Here is a 17,605-nt window from a genome sequence, read left to right as displayed (position 1 = left end):
AACACGTAAGATGGGAGAGCATGTGCTTCATTGCAAGCGATTGCACAGACGATAAGTCCGCAACTTCACCATATCTTTGAAGTCCAAGTTCCGCAGCATGAATCCCACCAGTGATAAAAAGAGATTCGATTCCTGCCGCATTAGCACCTTGATATCATGATGAAGAGAATCACCCACCGCTATGCAGTCAGAAACATTTGTTCCAGTCATGGCCATGGCGGATTCGTAGATTATCTGACAAAACGCCAATGTCATAATTCATAAACATTTGTATTGTCAAGACATGGTACAAGGATCTATATAAATCGTATGATATACTATCACTGAATAAGGATTAGATATGAAATTTATGCAGAAAAAACAGTTTAGACAAGTTTTTTTATTGTTTACAGATATCTTTTTATTGGAGGCAATTATGTTCGAAATACAGTCAAACACTAAATGAAAGCACCTCTCCCAGCCAAAATTTGAATGGTTCACCACATTGTAAGAGACTAACTCATTCCGTTAAACCCAACCTTGTTAGTAACAGTTTACACAAGTTAAATTCATTCAATTACCAGCAATTTTTATCGCCTGAGATATTGTCTATGGGAAATTCATGAGGGAGGCAATTTTTGTTGGGTTAAGAATCAAATTATTAATTTATGCATGTCAGGATTGCAGACAAGTTGTTCACACGTTTGACAAGAGCATGTTGTTAAATATTTAGACGGGTAATATTGGCCTTGAATACTACATTGATATCATCAAGAGGAAAAATGACAAGCTGAGTTATGTTCAAAACAGGTTGCCAATATTTTCAGAATCATAGCAACCTAGACAGTCTATAGGTTGCCAATATTTTCAGAATCATTGCAATCTAGACAGTCCAAGTCCTTAAAAGAGCCCATGCTTCAGAAACAGAAAACAACAATGGTAATGAAACCAAGCACAAGTTTTTTCATTACCTTATCAGGTTTGCCCATCCATTTGACTTCACCACTGAGCTTTTCGTACTTGGCTGCTAGTGTACCTAAGAATTTCCGAGGATACAAACTAGTATCATCAGTACAAGGTGAAACTGGAATAAAGAAAATTAAGGAACAAAAATATACAAGAACTACAACTACCAAACATGAGGTTTAATATCTTAAAGCCATACATTATCTATCAAAAACTTCTCTGTCGTAATTTTGGATAAAAGAGCTTGAAATGTAACTTATGATTAGGTCTAAAGCTTAATTAAGAACAAAAAAATTCACCAGGCATCACACGCAAGTTTCTTGCCTCAACTGTGACATAATCTGGATTAGCTACCACCATAGGAATTCTTTTGGAAGCACAAAGCTCCAATATTCTTTCAAGGTCTTGAAGACTCATAGGACGTGCATCCCCAGAGGATTCCCCAACGCTTCAGTGCCATGAGCCAAAACAAAGTCAGCGTCTTCTACATTCTCCACGACCTGCAAGTCTAGGCCCTAGAAGAGGATACACCTTTCATTTTCTTAATGCCTGAGATGACCAATTTTACATTTTTTATAATCCTTCTCTTTCCATAACACATTTATTCAAACTAATCCTCACCAAATTACTTTTAAGACAACCAAAAATGCAATTGACTTCAAAAAGACCGCAGACCTGACTCCTTAGAAATCTACAATTTTTACATTCCTCAATTCCATTATTATATAGAATTTACCATGGATACACATTCAATCAAACAGACAAAATGAACCATAGCAAGCAAGCAAGCTAAGGACCTCAATACTCAAGGTATAAAACTGATTACTCTTCAGTGGCCCAGACGTCCAATGTTTTTTAACAAAGAGAAAGTTTCAATGAAACTCCTCCCCTTCCAATATAGAGGAAGGGAAATTATAATTTAATTATTCATTCCTCTCCAGCCTCTCTTCTTTCAATTTCTTTAGATTCCTTCCGGCCTTCTCTTCTCTTGCCACAATTCCCAAACATGCCCTTCAGAGTTTAAGAAGCATCAACTGAACATGGTGAATTGAAAAAAAATCAAGCTAAAAGTTTCTGCTTTACTTACCTCAAGAGATATTGCTCCTCGATCTTTCCAGGTCAGATGAATACAAGACCTTCCCAATGCTGCAAACCAAGGATCGTCCCTTCTATTCAAAGTAGAACTCACAACAAATAAGAGAAAAACTAAAATTATATATTTATAAACATAAGAATGGCAATATGGTAGAATGAGCATTGTAATGTATTTCATATAATTTTCACAATCAAAAGGAAGTGGATGGACCATTTAAAGAGCGGATTGAATGTAGTTAAACATGCCAACATTCATACAAAAGCTAAAAGTAAACATGAATTGAAGAAGAAAAATTGAAAAGAAACAAGGGTAATCAAAAATAATTTATGGAGACGGTTCGAGTGGGTTCATTCTCCAAAACAAACCATGAAAGAGTCATTAATCAACAATTCATGCCGCTAAATGATATAGGAAATCACAATACCCTTGGTAAAAAGGAATTATGAATCAAGAAATAGAATTTAACAAAAAAAAAAAAAATACCAGCAGAGCATGTCATAATGCATTATAACAGAAGCATGCATATGATGCATGTCATGTGCTTTTTCTCACATGAGAAGATGTAAATCCACCTATTTGAATCAGAAATACTGAACAATATAGGGAACTACTCTCGTTCAAGTGGGAGCTCACTCCTTAGACTGATAAGCTGCTTTTTTCCATTCCTTATTTCTGTTCTCTTCTCAAGGGAACACTTGCACGGGTTTTCTGATACATACTACCAAACACACCAAGTGGACGAAACACAGAACCACTTAAAGTGGATATAAGTGAAGCTTCCTAAAACATGAAGCTGAAAACAAACAAAACATTTAACAGTAAGTCATGGTTCTCACTTATCCCAAGCCACAGTCTTGCTGCATCGAATGCAAAGGCCCAAGGAGTAATGATACTCATTGTGAGTCCGAGCCTCACTGTCCATTGGGCCTTCCATCTGTCACCTCCCCAATTCCTCATTCGCCACAGAGGATGGGAACAAAAAAGTGCACCAATTTTCTCAAATATAAATATGAAGCACCATCAATAAAAAACGTTTTGAAATATAATAGGTTTTTTCCCATTAAAGATATTTTGCTCAACCTTTGTAAGTGTTGATGGTGAGTTCTCCGCTAGTGATGGCTCCAACAAAGAGAGAGGTATCAAAACCAAGACTCTTTAGTTTTTCCATTGTTATTGATGAGCGTCTTGAGGAATTGCTTATGATAACCATCTTTGCACCAGTCTTTGCCATGGACTCTACTAAGAGAAATTAAAAGGATGAAAATATTAGATCTATGTCAATAAGGTATGCTATTAGACAATAGACCCATGCTGGTAAGGAGGACTATACATGTTGCAATTGCACCAGGATAAGGCTGTTTTCCGTCATGGAGAACTCCAAATTGATCTAAGACCATGCCTGCAAGTGCAAAAACGATCATCTGAATATGAAACATTGTAACATAACCATATGATTGGAAAACTGAATTCTCAGTAGGATGACGTTAGGTACAAGATGCAAAAACATTGGGGAATGCTGAAAGTGGAGTTGGAGTTGATGTACCTTAAAACGACCCGCTTGGGCAAGCTGTTGGAGACCATTCAGGCTCTGGAACTGAATAGGCGGAACGTTCTTCGACGAAATAGAGCATTGGGGCATCATTCTGTATGTGTTTCAGTACTTCTCAACCCAAATCTTCAAGTCCAAGAACAGAGACTTTTCTCTCAGAAATTGATAAAAAATCCAAAATAAGAGCGATCAAACTCACACCAATACACTCCACGAATGAGGAACAGCTAAATCTTGAAAGCAGGAGAAAGAGCTGATGGAAGAAGAGCCACGAAGAAGGAGGAATAGGGTTAACGAAACCCGATGTCGGCGAAGCTATGGATATCACCTCCCTCCACCACGGCGAGAGACGAAGATGGAGAGGGGGGGCCTTGCAAGTGGCGCATAAAATACAAAATATAAGGAAAAACGAAAGTTGAGTGCAAAATTTGAATTAATGATAATTAATTTTTGATAATTTTTTTTTAAAAAAATTGATTAAAAATATTGATTTAGTTAATTATAATTTTAAAATTTAATTATAAATAAATATTAAGTATTAAATAAATTTTTACATTGAAATAGAAATTTTTGCTTGTAATTTTTAAATTGATATTTATAATTTTATTTTATAAAAATTTTGTTGGAACCTATTATTATTAATTCAATTAATTTGTTTTAGAATTTAATTGTCATTCTCTTAAATAATAAAAGGGGAATACTTTGATAGTGATGTAAAATGAGGAAAAGGGAAAGAGAGATAAGGAGAAAAGAGGAGGGAAAGAGAAGGAGAGAAGACTAAAACTTTCGAAAACTTTTATTCAATAATACTCAAAATTGAATACAAATGAAAAATCTAACTCTATTTATATAGACCTAAAACTAATAAAATATTGATAGTTTAAATTCAAATTCCAAATCCTAAATCTAAATCCAATATTAAAGATGCTAATATCTAATCATAATATCCTAAATTAACCTAATAATATTTTATCCCTATATTACATCATTTCTCCCCCGCTTGAAAAACTCAGCTCTTGATGAGTTAAAATTAAAGCACAAATTCGAGAAGGGAAGGATGGGATAAATTTTACTGGAGTGCTCGAATCTGGAAACTTTTTCTAACATGTGAGATATTAAAAAAGCAAGCTCTGGCAAGAGCAAGCAACTTGATATAAGCAAATATCTAAAAATTCAATCCAACAAGTTAGGTAGCAAAAGAACAAACTCTAACAAGAGTGAATAGTTTGACCATCTAAAATCTTTAAAAACCTTCCAACAGACAAAGTATTGTTGGATTTGACCATTAAGTAATGGAGTGACCTTGGGAGATGCTGCCTGCAAACAAGGAATAGCTGTAACCTAATGAGATTGATCCTTGTTAAGAGCAATTTGAGAAGGAGCCACTTGTACTGATGTATAATGAACAACTTGATCGTTGTTTAGAGATTCTTCTACTAGCAAAGAAAGAGCTTCTGCTATTGTCAGTTTACTTTATATTGATCTGTTCTTCCATTTGTTTCCTCAATTGATCAATCATCCTCTTAATCTCATATGTTGCCTTCTTAGCTTCACTACAATTCCTCTCAAGCTTGTCAAAATAACAATTTTATTCTTGTTGAAAGCGATCCAGTTTAACTATAATTTGATCTATGTCCTCTTGAAAGTCAGCATATTCATAATGGCAATGGGTACCATCCTCGTATTGATAAACATAATCATGTTGATGACTATTAAGATGCTTATATTGTCGTCGCTCAATGTACTCATGCCGATATTGGTCTTTATACTCATATTGCTTATGATTAACATACTTTGATTGGGTATAATGATGCACATAATTGTCACAATAAATATGCTCATACTGTTGACGGCTTGTGTACTCATATAGTTGCTCTTCATAGTCATGCCAATAGCTATTTTACCAATAAGTATTTTACGATGGATAGACATACTGTTATTGATATTCATTACATGTGTACCATTGAGCATAATCCTTTCATTGTAAGCATATCTTGATAGCTCAGCATATTCATACCAATAATAATGTGTTTTTATGTTGTAGCTCATATTGGTAACTAGACATCATAACAAACTTTTTTTTTCTTTTTTTCTTTCTTCTTTCTTTTTCCTTTTGTCTTTTTTTTTCTCTTTTTTTGGAATACAAAAATTCAAATCAATAAACAATAAAAAATTACTTAAAATATCACAAAGGTATGAAGAAATTACAAACCTCTAAGATCTAATAGTGAGCAAACTTGTGGAAGATGATGAAGGCACTTCGGTTAGCAGCGTTAAATAGTAAGTTCGTTATACCTTGTTTGGACCTTTAATTTTAATGAAAAAGTTGTACTTTCCAAGTGAGATATGCAACAAAAGTGTGATGCTAATTCTGATATCAAATTGATGTAAAATGAGAAGGAAAAGGAGAAGAGAGATAAAGAGAAAGGAGAAGTAAAAGAAAGCAGGAGGGAGAAGACTAAAACTCTTGAAAACTCTTGTTCAATAATACTTAAAACTGAATGCAAATGAAAAGCCTAACTCTATTTATATAGAGATCTAAAAATAATAAAATATTGATAATTTAAATTCAAATCTCAAATCCTAAATCTAAATTAAATATTAAAGATACTGATATTTAAGATAATAATAAAATAAATAATTAAAGTTAATCTAATGGATCAATATCTTTATTTAAATATCCCTATTAGATAATCTTAATATCCTAAATTAAACTTAATTATATTTTATTCTATATTACACCGGATAGTTATAGACCTATAAAGACTTTAAGATAGCTTCAAACTTTAAATAGTTAAAATTCTTTAAGGGTAAAAGACTAAGTTGAACTAAACTTTAGTCAAATAAACATGAGTTTGTATAGTAAGTTAACAACTTGAGCTTACTCTAAAATAATAGGTATAGCCTATTTAATTAAATAAGTTTAATTAAAAGCTTGAACCTAACTAAAAGTTATTTAATAAATAAGTTATACTTAACTTGAAATAAGCTAGGTTAACACAACTTGATCTATTTTCACTCTTAAAATTCTCAAAGCATATGTTACTTAAACTCAAAGACAATAAATGTGTATGCAAAATTGCTCTTACGAGAAAATGTAAAAATTAATTGATCAAATTATCAATTTTATGTGAGAAATTTCTTTCCTTATGCTCTCTCTCTCTCCTCCTCCCATTGTCGCACAGCCTTGTCGTCTTTATCCTAAGATTTGGCAAGCATCCCCGGCGCCACGTCTTCACCATCACGTACCCTTCATCTCTGACACTTAATCCTCACTACCTTTTCAGATTCTATTTCTTTCTTCTCTGTTGCTTCAACTTTCAAACTAGCGATCCAAAGAAAAGACACAGGATAGTAGATTTGATGAATATTTGAAACACAAAGCAATATACAAGGAATTCAGAAGGGGAAAAAATATGAATTACACACGAATATCACCATCATTCAATAAATAATAAAAAGGGAGAATCTCATTAAAAGCCCTCAGAACTAAGATATTCACAAAAAAGACCCAAAAAATCGAATATTATCTTGTAGGTCCAAGGGTATTAGTTGCAATTAAAATTCCGTATGAAATGACACAAATGTCACTGGGCTTTCTCGCAGTCACCTGACCAGATTCACTTCCACTAGTCCTTGTATTCCCCTGATTCCTCTTCTCAGGCGAAGGTTGTGCTCTCCTCGCCGGAATTTGAACCTCCGTTATCCAACACTGGCACTGCCGACGGTGGAAGGACACTTTCTGGGCGGATTTGATGAGGGAGAGTGAATCAACCTCTGACTAGTTGTTTTACTTTCTCCAATAGCGGCTGTGGTGGCAGTCGAAAAGCTCTCGGTCACGCAGCACAATTCCGAAAGCTGAGGCATCTCGAGACCTCCCTGGAGTTGAAATTCTCAGGCTGAGGTCATGTTACAGGATTTTGCTGTCTTGTAGGGAGAATGGAAGTTGCGGTGTGGAGAAAACCTTTTGCAGATCGTGGACTTGGAATTTGTCATGAGGTTGAATGGCGGGTATTTGTGTTTTTGCATCTGCCGTCAAGAGTGGAACTTGAATTTGGAAATGGGCATTTCCAATACAACCTCTTGCTGTTGGCAGGGATTTGCTTTCCCACTTCAAGGGTGGCATTGGATTTGTGACAGTGCAGGTCATCCAGTGCTTAAAAGGAGAGAGGCGCATCTGTGTCATTTCACTAAGAATTGTAACTGCAACCGAGGCCCCAGAGCTTGCACATTCATCAGATTTTATTGTGGGTCCTATTGTGAATATCTTCGTTTTCAATACCTTTAACGAGATTCTCCCTAAATAAATATCGTGAATCAATCATTTTTCAAGTAAGGTGAATATAGGATGAACAACAAAATATTTTGGTCATAGATAATAATATTAAAGATATAAGGGAGACACTTTTCTAAACTTTTCAATGACGATAGTAGTTCATCAATTAACTTGAAAGATTTAATAATCCAAAAGAAAGTAAAATTTGTCATTTTATTGAAAAATATGAGCTTGTAAAGTGAAAAGAAGTACTTAAAAAAATGATAAATGATAGAATCAATGAACCTGATTGTATCCCTATTGAAATGTGGAAATGTTTGGGTGAAGAGGAATGTGATGGTTAACTGAGTTATTTAATGAGATCTTACAATCCAAAAGAATACTGACAATTGGAAGAAAAGCACCTTAGCTCCTATTTATTAAAATAAAAGAAATATTTAGAATTGTACCAACTATAGAGAGATTAAACTTATGATTCATACTATAAAATTATGGGAAATAGTGATTGAACATAGGTCGAGATTCAAAACTAGTATTTCTGAGAATTAGTTCGGCTTCATGCTAGGGAGAATGACTATAGAAGTGATTTATTTACTAAGAGGATTAATGAAAAAATATCAACGTAAAGGTAAAAATTTACATATAATTTTCATTGATTTGAAAAAAATTTATCATTGTGTATCAAGAAAAGTACTTGGGAAGGCATTGAAAAAGAAAGGTGTTCGGGTTGTTTATAATCGAGCTATACAAGACATGTATGAGAGGGCAACAACTAGTATAAGAACGCTTTGTGGTGAAACAAAAAAATTTCTATAAAGATTAGACTATATCAAGGATTATCTTTGAATTCTTATTTGTTTGATCTAGTATTAGATGTTTTGATTGAGCGTATTCAAGAGGAAATTCCTAAATGCATGCTTTTTGCAGATGATATAGTTCTTATTGTAGAGGCAAGAGAAGAAATAAATTGTAAATTTGAGTTATGGAGGAAGACATTGAAGTCAAAAGATTTCGGTCTGAGTAGGAGTAAAACAGAATATTTACATTGTAATTTTGATAAAGGGTCAGCGATTAGTAACTTGAAAATGAAATTGAGTGATCAGATCATATCTCAAGTGAAAAAGTTTAGATATTTGGAAGTGATTATTCAATAAAATAAAAAATTAATGGAGATATTGCACATAGAATACAAGCGAAGTGGTTTAATTGGAGAAAAGCTAAAGGAGTTATCTGTGATCGTAAAGTACCTGATAAGTTTAAAGGAAAGTTTTATCAAACTGCTATAAGACCAGCAATTTTATATAACAATGAATGTTGGCTTTGACAGAACAACAAGAGCATAAAGTTGGAGTAATAAAGATGAAAATGTTGAAATGGATGTGTGGATATACACGTAAAGACAAAATTTGAAATGAGCAAATATGAGAAAAAGTGGACATGTCACCTATTAAAAGAAAAATGGTAAAAAATTATTTAAGGTAGATCAAACATGTACAAAGAAGACCATTGGAGACACTTGTGAGGAGAGTGAAATGGATAATTTTAAACCCCGTCAAGAAAAGCAGAGGAAAACTGAAAAAACACTTTTAAAGATTATTAATCGAGATCTTTTAGTTAACAATATTTTTAAAAACTTAATAAAAAATAAAACATAATAACATCATATAATTTATATAACCAACCTCATCTAATAAAATAAAATTTATTATTATTGTTGTAATTATTTTTTTTAAACAGCTGTTGACTGAATCACTGCTCAAGGACAAAGAAAAGCACATGAGAACTAATGTTTCTGCAATGCAAATGGTTCAAGAAAATTCTGGAAGCCACTTTGGAGAATGGAAACAATAAACTGATTCAAATATATATATATAAACAAATCTATTCATTACAATTTCCATCATTCAACCAAGGTGCGCTAATTGATAAAGCAATACACGAAAAGACCACGGGAAAAGAGCTAAGAGGAGTCAACGCTAAATAATATAAATATAGCTACTTGTGATGGTAGATGTGAAGCATACATTAATTACTGCAATCAATTATCCATCACACATAAATGGTCACCGGAAGTAATATAAGATTTAAAATTGATTTTGAATTTATAATGTTCAAAACATCAGTTTAATAATATAAGATAAATTTCAGATGGGGTAAATATACACATCAATAAACAATGTATATAGAAATCAAAACAACAATAACAACAACAACAAACCTTTATCCCATTAGATGGAGTCGGCTACGTGGATTGCAAGACGCCATTATGCTCTATCATTTATCAAGTTTTTAAGAATATTATTAATTAAGAGATCGCGTTCAATAATTTCCAAGAGTGTTCTCTTAGGCCTTCCTCTACCTCTCTTAATCGGATTCAAAGTTATATGTTTCACTCTTCTCACTGGTGCCTCCCTTGGTCTTCTTTGTACATGCCCAAACCATCTCAACCGATTTTCTACCATTTTTTCCTCAATAGGAGCCACCCTCACTTTTTTTGCGTACGTGCTCATTTTGAATTTTATCTTTACGTGTATGTCCGCATATCCATGTAACATTCTCATCTCTGCTACTCCAACTTTATACTCTTGCTGTCCCGTTAGAGCCCAGCATTCATTACTATATAACATTGCCGGTCTGATAGTAGTGCGATAAAACTTTCCTTTAAGTTTATCAGGCACCTTACGGTCGCAAATAACTCCTTTATCTTTTCTCCAATTAAACCACCCAGCTTGAATTCTATGTGAAATATCTCCACTGATTTCGCCATCATTTTAAATAATGGCTCCCAAATATCTAAATTTTTCCACTTGAGGTATAATTTAGTCTCCCATTTCACTTCCAAATTATTGTCGAATAGTCGTTTACCAAATTTACAATATAAATATTCCGTCTTACTTCTACTCAGACGAAAATCTTACGACTCCAATGTCCTCCTCCATAACTCAAGTTTGCAATTAACCTCTTCTCTTGTCTCTGCTATAAGAACTATATCATTCGTGAAGAGCATATATTTCAGAATTTCCCCTTGAATATGTTCCGTCAAAACATTTAAGATCAAGTTGAACAAATAAGGACTCAGAGATGATCCCTGATGTAATCCAATCTTTATAGGAAAATCCTTTGTTTGACCAATCTTTATAGAAATCAAAACAACAGAAAAACCAAATATGAAATCTATGGTTATATCACAACGAACATAAGGTAGAAAATGATTACAGGAAAACAACGTTAAAAACATCATCTGAACATAATAAAAAACTATGAATAGTCCATTTTTCCTATCATCAACAGAACCCACCAATAGAATAAAAAAACAAACCAATCAACCATCACCATAATTGCCAGCTAAAACCCACAAACAAAAGCTCTGGGGATGAATATTTCTGCAGCACCAATAGAGAAATACTTAACAATTAAGAAAATGATTTTTTTTTTTTTTGGTAATAAAGATCAATAAAGATCATTCCAGGATAGAAGAAATTAGGTTAAAAATCAAAGCTACAATCTGTTAACCAACAGAAATAATGACAAATATAACCATGCTTCCCATAAATAAACCAACAGGTTTGTGCGCCATAATCATCCATACAAGACAACCACAATCCAGATAATAAACATCCAAGAAACCCACTTGATAGTGGCATTGTCAGAAGTTCTTGAACTGCATGTTTTCAGTTACCAATTAACTGACCTAAAATATTGTAACAGATCAATCAAACTAATCAAATCCCATCAATCAATGAAGCAAACAACATTCTTGAAAAAAGGGCTTATTAGAAGAATAGAAATAAACAAACAAATGGGGATCGTGTATACATGGCATCATGCGACTCAGTTTATTAGATGTTCCAGGTCAATTCATAAATTTTAATTGTAAGTCAGAATGTTATCATGGCATAATGATTCTGGTTTAAAATTTTCTCTATGCTTGAAAGCATTATATGCCCAAAATAAGTAATGGAAAGCACATGACACCGCAGAGCTCTATGTTCCTGATCAACTACTTCCCCAGCCTATCCTTTAAAGCTATTTAGTATCGGTCAATGTATTAATCAAATGAATAAAATTAGGAAAACAAAAGTAAGAACATAAATGAAAGAAAAAATGTCATACAGAAGAATAGTGAAAAGAAAGAATTAGCAAAATGAATGCCAAAAAAGAAGGAATAAAATAAATTTTCCTACTACAATGAATCAATCTTTTATAGATCATTTTGAAGCCACTGCCAGTCTCAATTTTGGATCTCAGATTCGCTAATACTCCACTTCATATACTTCAAATCCATTTACAACAAATCCATTTACAACTTTTGATATTGACATCCCTTGATAGATAATCAAGTAACAAAACCTCTGCCTACCAATAGTCACCACAAGAACATTCACCATGTCTAAAATGGTGAAACCTCTTCCCATCTCTCACAACTATCTCACGTTCCACCACTTTGGAAATGAACTTGAATGCATTATGGCAATCCCCACAAATCCTCAGGTTTTTAAACACTCTTATTGTAGCTGCTTTAGGAAGCTTCATAATTCCAAAAACAACAGCAAGCTTTTCACTGTGGGTAGACAAGGCATGTTCCTTGTACTCAGATTCCATATCATGTAATATAAACTTTGTATCAGGGATGTACCCCAATTTCCTCATTTCAAATACCAATTGTTCTAGATATATGTACACTGCTTGAACCTCAGGGTGCACAGTATCATCAACTAAGAAGACATGGACCTTGTTTTCAACTTCAATCCAACTACAACCAGGTTCCTTCTTAACACCTCGTTCCCTCATTAGTTTTCGCACTTTGGCTACGTCTTCCCATTGGCCTAAAGTAGCATACATATTGGAAAGGAGTATATAGGTCCCATCATGCTGAGGCATTAGCTCAAAGAGTTGTTTGGCAGCTTCAATGCCTAAATCTATGTTCCCATGAATGCGACAACCAGCAAGAATAGCTTCCCAAATTGGCGCACCTGGCTTAAAAGGCATTGACTTGATTAGACTCTTTGCTTCAGAGAACATACCAGCACGGCATAACAAATCAATCATACGAGCATAATGATCTTCCCCTGGGGTTATACCATAACCACCCATTGTGTCAAAATAATGACGTCCTTCTCTAACCAAGCCTGCATGACTACAAGCAGAAAGAACTGTGAGAAAAGTTATTCTATCAGGTAATATATCTTCCTTCAACATCTCCTCATAAAGTTGTATAGCTTGGACACCATGTCCATGTTGTGCAAGAGCTGCAATCATGGCATTCCAGGACACTGGATCCACATAAGGCATTGTGAGGAACATGGAATAAGCAGATTCAACGACACCACATCTTGCATACATAGTAATTAGTGCGTTGCCAACTGAAAGGCTTGAATGATGGCCCAATTGGATAACCTGAGAATGAAGCTGCCTTCCATTCTCTAGTGATCCTAGAACAGCACAAGATTTAATTGCTCCAGCATATGCATAATCACATGGTTCAAGTCCCTCCAATTTCATTTGGCTGAGTAACTGCAATCCCTCTTCTCCAAAACCATTTTGTGCTAAGCCTGATATCATCACAGTCCATGTTAGGAGATTTTTCTCAAGCATGTCTTTAAATATGGATTTAGCTTCCTCAAGGCACCCAACATTAGCATACCCTGACAGAATTGAATTCCATGAAACAATATCTTTAAGGGGCATTTTATCAAAAATATGTCTTGCCTCGACTAGTTTACCAAATGTACTATATAATGTAACTAAGGCATTATTCACGGACAACAAAAAGTCCTTTGAAGGTTGCACCTCTGTTCTCAGAATATAAGCATGCAGCTGTTTTCCATATTCAAACAAACCAGCATTAGAAGAAGCACTAATCAAACTTGTGTAGGTATAGGCATCTTTTAGAATTCCCCTAGAATGCATTTTCTGAACAAGTCAAATGCTGCCTCATAATATGCATGATGCACATAACCAGAAATCATCGCATTCCAGGCAACCTCTATGTTTTCTGTCATCCCATCAAGTAATTCATGAGCTGCACTGAGATCATCATTTCTGACATACCCAGTAATCATTATTGTCCATGATGTTTCATCCTTCTGAGGCATCTCATCAAACAACTTTCTAGCAGCAGCCATCAACAATGAGGAAGATACTTTGGGTGCAGATGCACAGTGAACATAAGCACATATTAATGCATTTAGTACTGACGTCACTGTCCCTAATCCCAACTTAATTACTTCACAATGCAGCTGTTGGCACTGTTTTTCATCATCAGCTACAAGTGCCAATGCACTGAGCACACTGGAGAAAGTAAAATTGTCAGGACTAAACCCTTCTTGCTTCATTTCTCGAAAGAGATCAACAGCAGCATGACCATCATCATGATGAGAGTAGGCTGTAATCATGGCATTGTAACTAACTGTGTCTCGCATAAGCAATGGGGTTTTATTAAATATTTCCTCAGCCAGCTTTAGATTACCCATAGCAGAATATGTTGCAATGAATGTGGTTCTTGCAACAATATCTGGGTTGGGAATTCTGTTGAACAGTTTACGGGCATAGCCAATCTTGGTTGATTTACAATATATGTCTATTAGGCGGTTGAGTATGTGACCCCATGGCTTGAACCCGGAAGTTATCATGTGAGCATGGATAGCTCGAGCCCAGGTACTGTTGATGGGACTGAGGGAGCAGCATAGACTGAGTTGGGCTGCATAATGATTGGCCAGTGCACGGACATTCATAGTAGTGAATATGCAAGTAAAATTCAGCAATAATTTGATACGAAATCTGAAAATCAACAGGTTTTGGCATAATTTTGTTCAATAAAGGGTTTCGTAACAATCAATTTCTAATATGAACATGTATCAGGATCCTCTGCACTAACATATGAAGACTAACGTGGATGACTGGCAAGAAATTCTCATAACTCTTAAAGTATTGAGGTTACGTGTTTCTTCTTGGATATGTGTCCACAAGGTTCCAGCTTCCACATGCTGCTCAAATTCTGAATGAAAAATAGTAAACAACACTCGACCTCAAAATTATTTGGAACAAAAAATTCATCACAGGAAATGGCACTAGCATTGACAAAGTAAAGAGGCACAACATCATAGAAAACCTGAGAACTCAAAAGTTAGGGGAGGGGATAGAATCTTATAAAAAACCATTAATACTTACCAAGTAAAACAGCATGGCATCATTCAGAGTTTCAGAAAAAGATATTCAAATAAGATGAAGATGGAGAATGGAATAGACATTATCTCCATCCACAGTGCCCAGGGCCTTTCAATTTGGCTCGATCAACTTTGGTCTTCTCAACTGGCTCAGCTTGTTGATGGCGAACTTAAGCACAACAATGACATGATGGTGAATGTGGCAGATGACCTTAATTTTCTACAACAAAATATAAAAGGAAATATTAATATATCGATCCTATACTTTGCAATAATTTCATCTTGACCTTTAGAATCAGCAATCTTATTAAACACATCCCTAAAGTTTACACAATTTATTACCTAGTTAATCCCCTATACTTTTAACAATTAGTAAGCCAATCCTCAAAAAGTTTATGTGAGGCTGATAAAGTTGATGTATCCAAAGAGGTTGATGTGCCACAAGATCAATTGGCTAATGAGAAATTCTCGCATGCACTTAAAACACCACCACACCTATGCTTTACCTAAGCAGGATGTAATAAATCACATCATTTTAATTGTACTTGAATTGACTGACATATCAACTCAAATTCTCAATTCTTAAGTAATTTAAATTTTAATTAAAATAAAATATCAACTCAAAGCCTTATGTAATTCTTAAATAACTCAAATTTTCATTGTACTTGACAACATATCAACTCAAAGCTAAGCCAAGCCAAACTAAGCTTTGGCCAAACAAGCCTGAGCCTGTAACAAAGGTTTCAAGCCTAAGCCTGCATGCAGGCTTTTTTCTAGGCTCAAGCCTAAGCCTACGATAGGCCTGGCCTAGCCTAAAGCCTTTTTAAAAGCTTACTTCATATGTAGGCCTTTAAAAAGACTTATGATTTTAGGCCACAAAGGCTTCGAACCTACTCAAAGCCTACATATTTTAGATTTTAAATAGACTTTAAGCCTAGTTAAAGCCTATATGTAATTAAAATTAAAATGAAATTTAAACCTGTGATAAATCCAAATAAAAATTATTTTAAAGAATTTCATCTAAAAATTCAGCCTTCAATGCCCAGACAATCAGCACACTAATAATAGTGTATAGAACATTACAACACAATAAAATGACATCACAATTAACGCAACAACACAACACAATACAACAAGCAAAGTAAAAATAAACAGAGAGCCATTGCAAGCACTAAAGGATAGCAACACCAATTAAGACTTAAATATAATCTCCTCCTGTTCAGATGGCTCTTACACAATAAAAGAATGAACTGAAAATTCCATATTCAGATGGGGAGTTACCTTGACTGACCTCTCTCAAGCTATAACAATCTGTAAGTTCAGTCCATGTTCCTTATAATTAATCATGTTTGACAAAGAAAGAAACGAGGGCTTGGTTCAGATTGATAAAATTAAGGAGTAGACAGCAATAAATTCACCTCCTCTGCCGCTGCACATCCAAAAACCATGAAAGTTTAGTAAGAAAACTTTTTCTCATTACTAGAAATATATACACCATGAATATCATGAAACAACTACGTGAACCAAGCAAGCAACTCAGTGAACCAAGCAACTAATTCTCCTAAATGAAAATCATAACACCTAGTTCACCAAAAACAACAAAATTAATAACATCCAAAAAGACAAACCTCTCATATAGACAAAATGAAACGCAACTGATACTGGTAAAATGTTTAAATACCAGCAAAAATTCACGATTTCAGAAGCGCCGCTGAGTACAATAAATAAAATTTAATGACCATGTCTGAAAAGTTTTGCTTTTTTATTCAAAAGTAGATCTAGTTCTCATCTATTATCTAAATCCATGACTGAGACGTCCCAGAGGAACTCCTCAAGCACACTTGCGAAATACTACCAGCAGCAGGTTTATAATCGAGTAGAAATGGAGACTGAGAAGGACCAACCTGAGCACGAGCAGGACGACTGGATAAGGACCACGAGCACTAGCGTAAAGTCTGAAGGAGAGCTACGCGAAGAGCCGACGACTGAGAGCAGAGCACGACTTCAGGAGCTGAGTTTGGACACTGCGAAGAAGATGAAGGAGAAGGTATGAGCTCGAATATGTAGTGTGTGTGTCAAAATTTAACATTGATTAAACCAAGAACTCTTTTAATTTATAAATATTGAAGAATGAGGTGGGAAGAATGCGGTGAGCTAGTAAAATGAGTTTAAAAAAAAAGTGAGCTTGTATATATGAGATAGCATATGAGATAAGTCAACTCAGGGCAATCGTAGTTGAAATCATCGTAGTTGAAATCAGCTGATTCGTCCCCTTACGCACGAGTTCAAGAAACAATGAATTCCTTTTACTAGATTATTTTTACAAAAATAATTATTTTTGGCTTAATGGAAAAACTCAGTTTTTGGCTGTCTAGAGGTTGAAATCAAACCATGAACATTTTTAACCATTAACTAGATTAATTTTCTAAACGTTTTTGTCTCCCCAGTGTTTCCAAACAAAAGGTTAAATATGTTTTATGTTTGCGTAACCCCCCAACGTTTCCAGACAGGTGTTTAAACGTGATTTATGACAGTGTAACCGAGCTTTTAATCCGGTGATTATGAGCCAACGT

The 17,605-nt window shown here is 34.6% G+C and overlaps 1 protein-coding gene and 1 pseudogene across 1 annotated transcript; both read right to left on the bottom strand.

Annotated features, from left to right (window-relative positions):
• The window catches only part of LOC129320354 (uncharacterized), a 14,996-nt pseudogene extending 11,046 nt beyond the window's left edge, over positions 1–3,950 (bottom strand).
• An 8,082-nt stretch (positions 3,951–12,032) lies between these two features.
• LOC129319456 (pentatricopeptide repeat-containing protein At1g25360-like) lies at positions 12,033–15,018 on the bottom strand. The gene is given in 3 exon segments (XM_054964527.1): positions 12,033–13,790; positions 13,793–14,646; positions 14,758–15,018. Coding segments are annotated over 3 exon segments (2,448 nt in total). The 5' UTR covers positions 14,784–15,018; the 3' UTR covers positions 12,033–12,222.
• Positions 15,019–17,605: the final 2,587 nt, after the last annotated feature.

The sequence above is a fragment of the Prosopis cineraria genome, unplaced genomic scaffold, assembly GCF_029017545.1.
Source record: "Prosopis cineraria cultivar Desert tree isolate PC_DT_omini unplaced genomic scaffold, ASM2901754v1 PC9, whole genome shotgun sequence".
In the NCBI taxonomy this organism is placed as follows: Eukaryota; Viridiplantae; Streptophyta; class Magnoliopsida; order Fabales; family Fabaceae; genus Prosopis; species Prosopis cineraria.
Note: the sequence above shows the minus strand (reverse complement) of the source record. Positions and strands in the feature narration are given on the sequence as shown.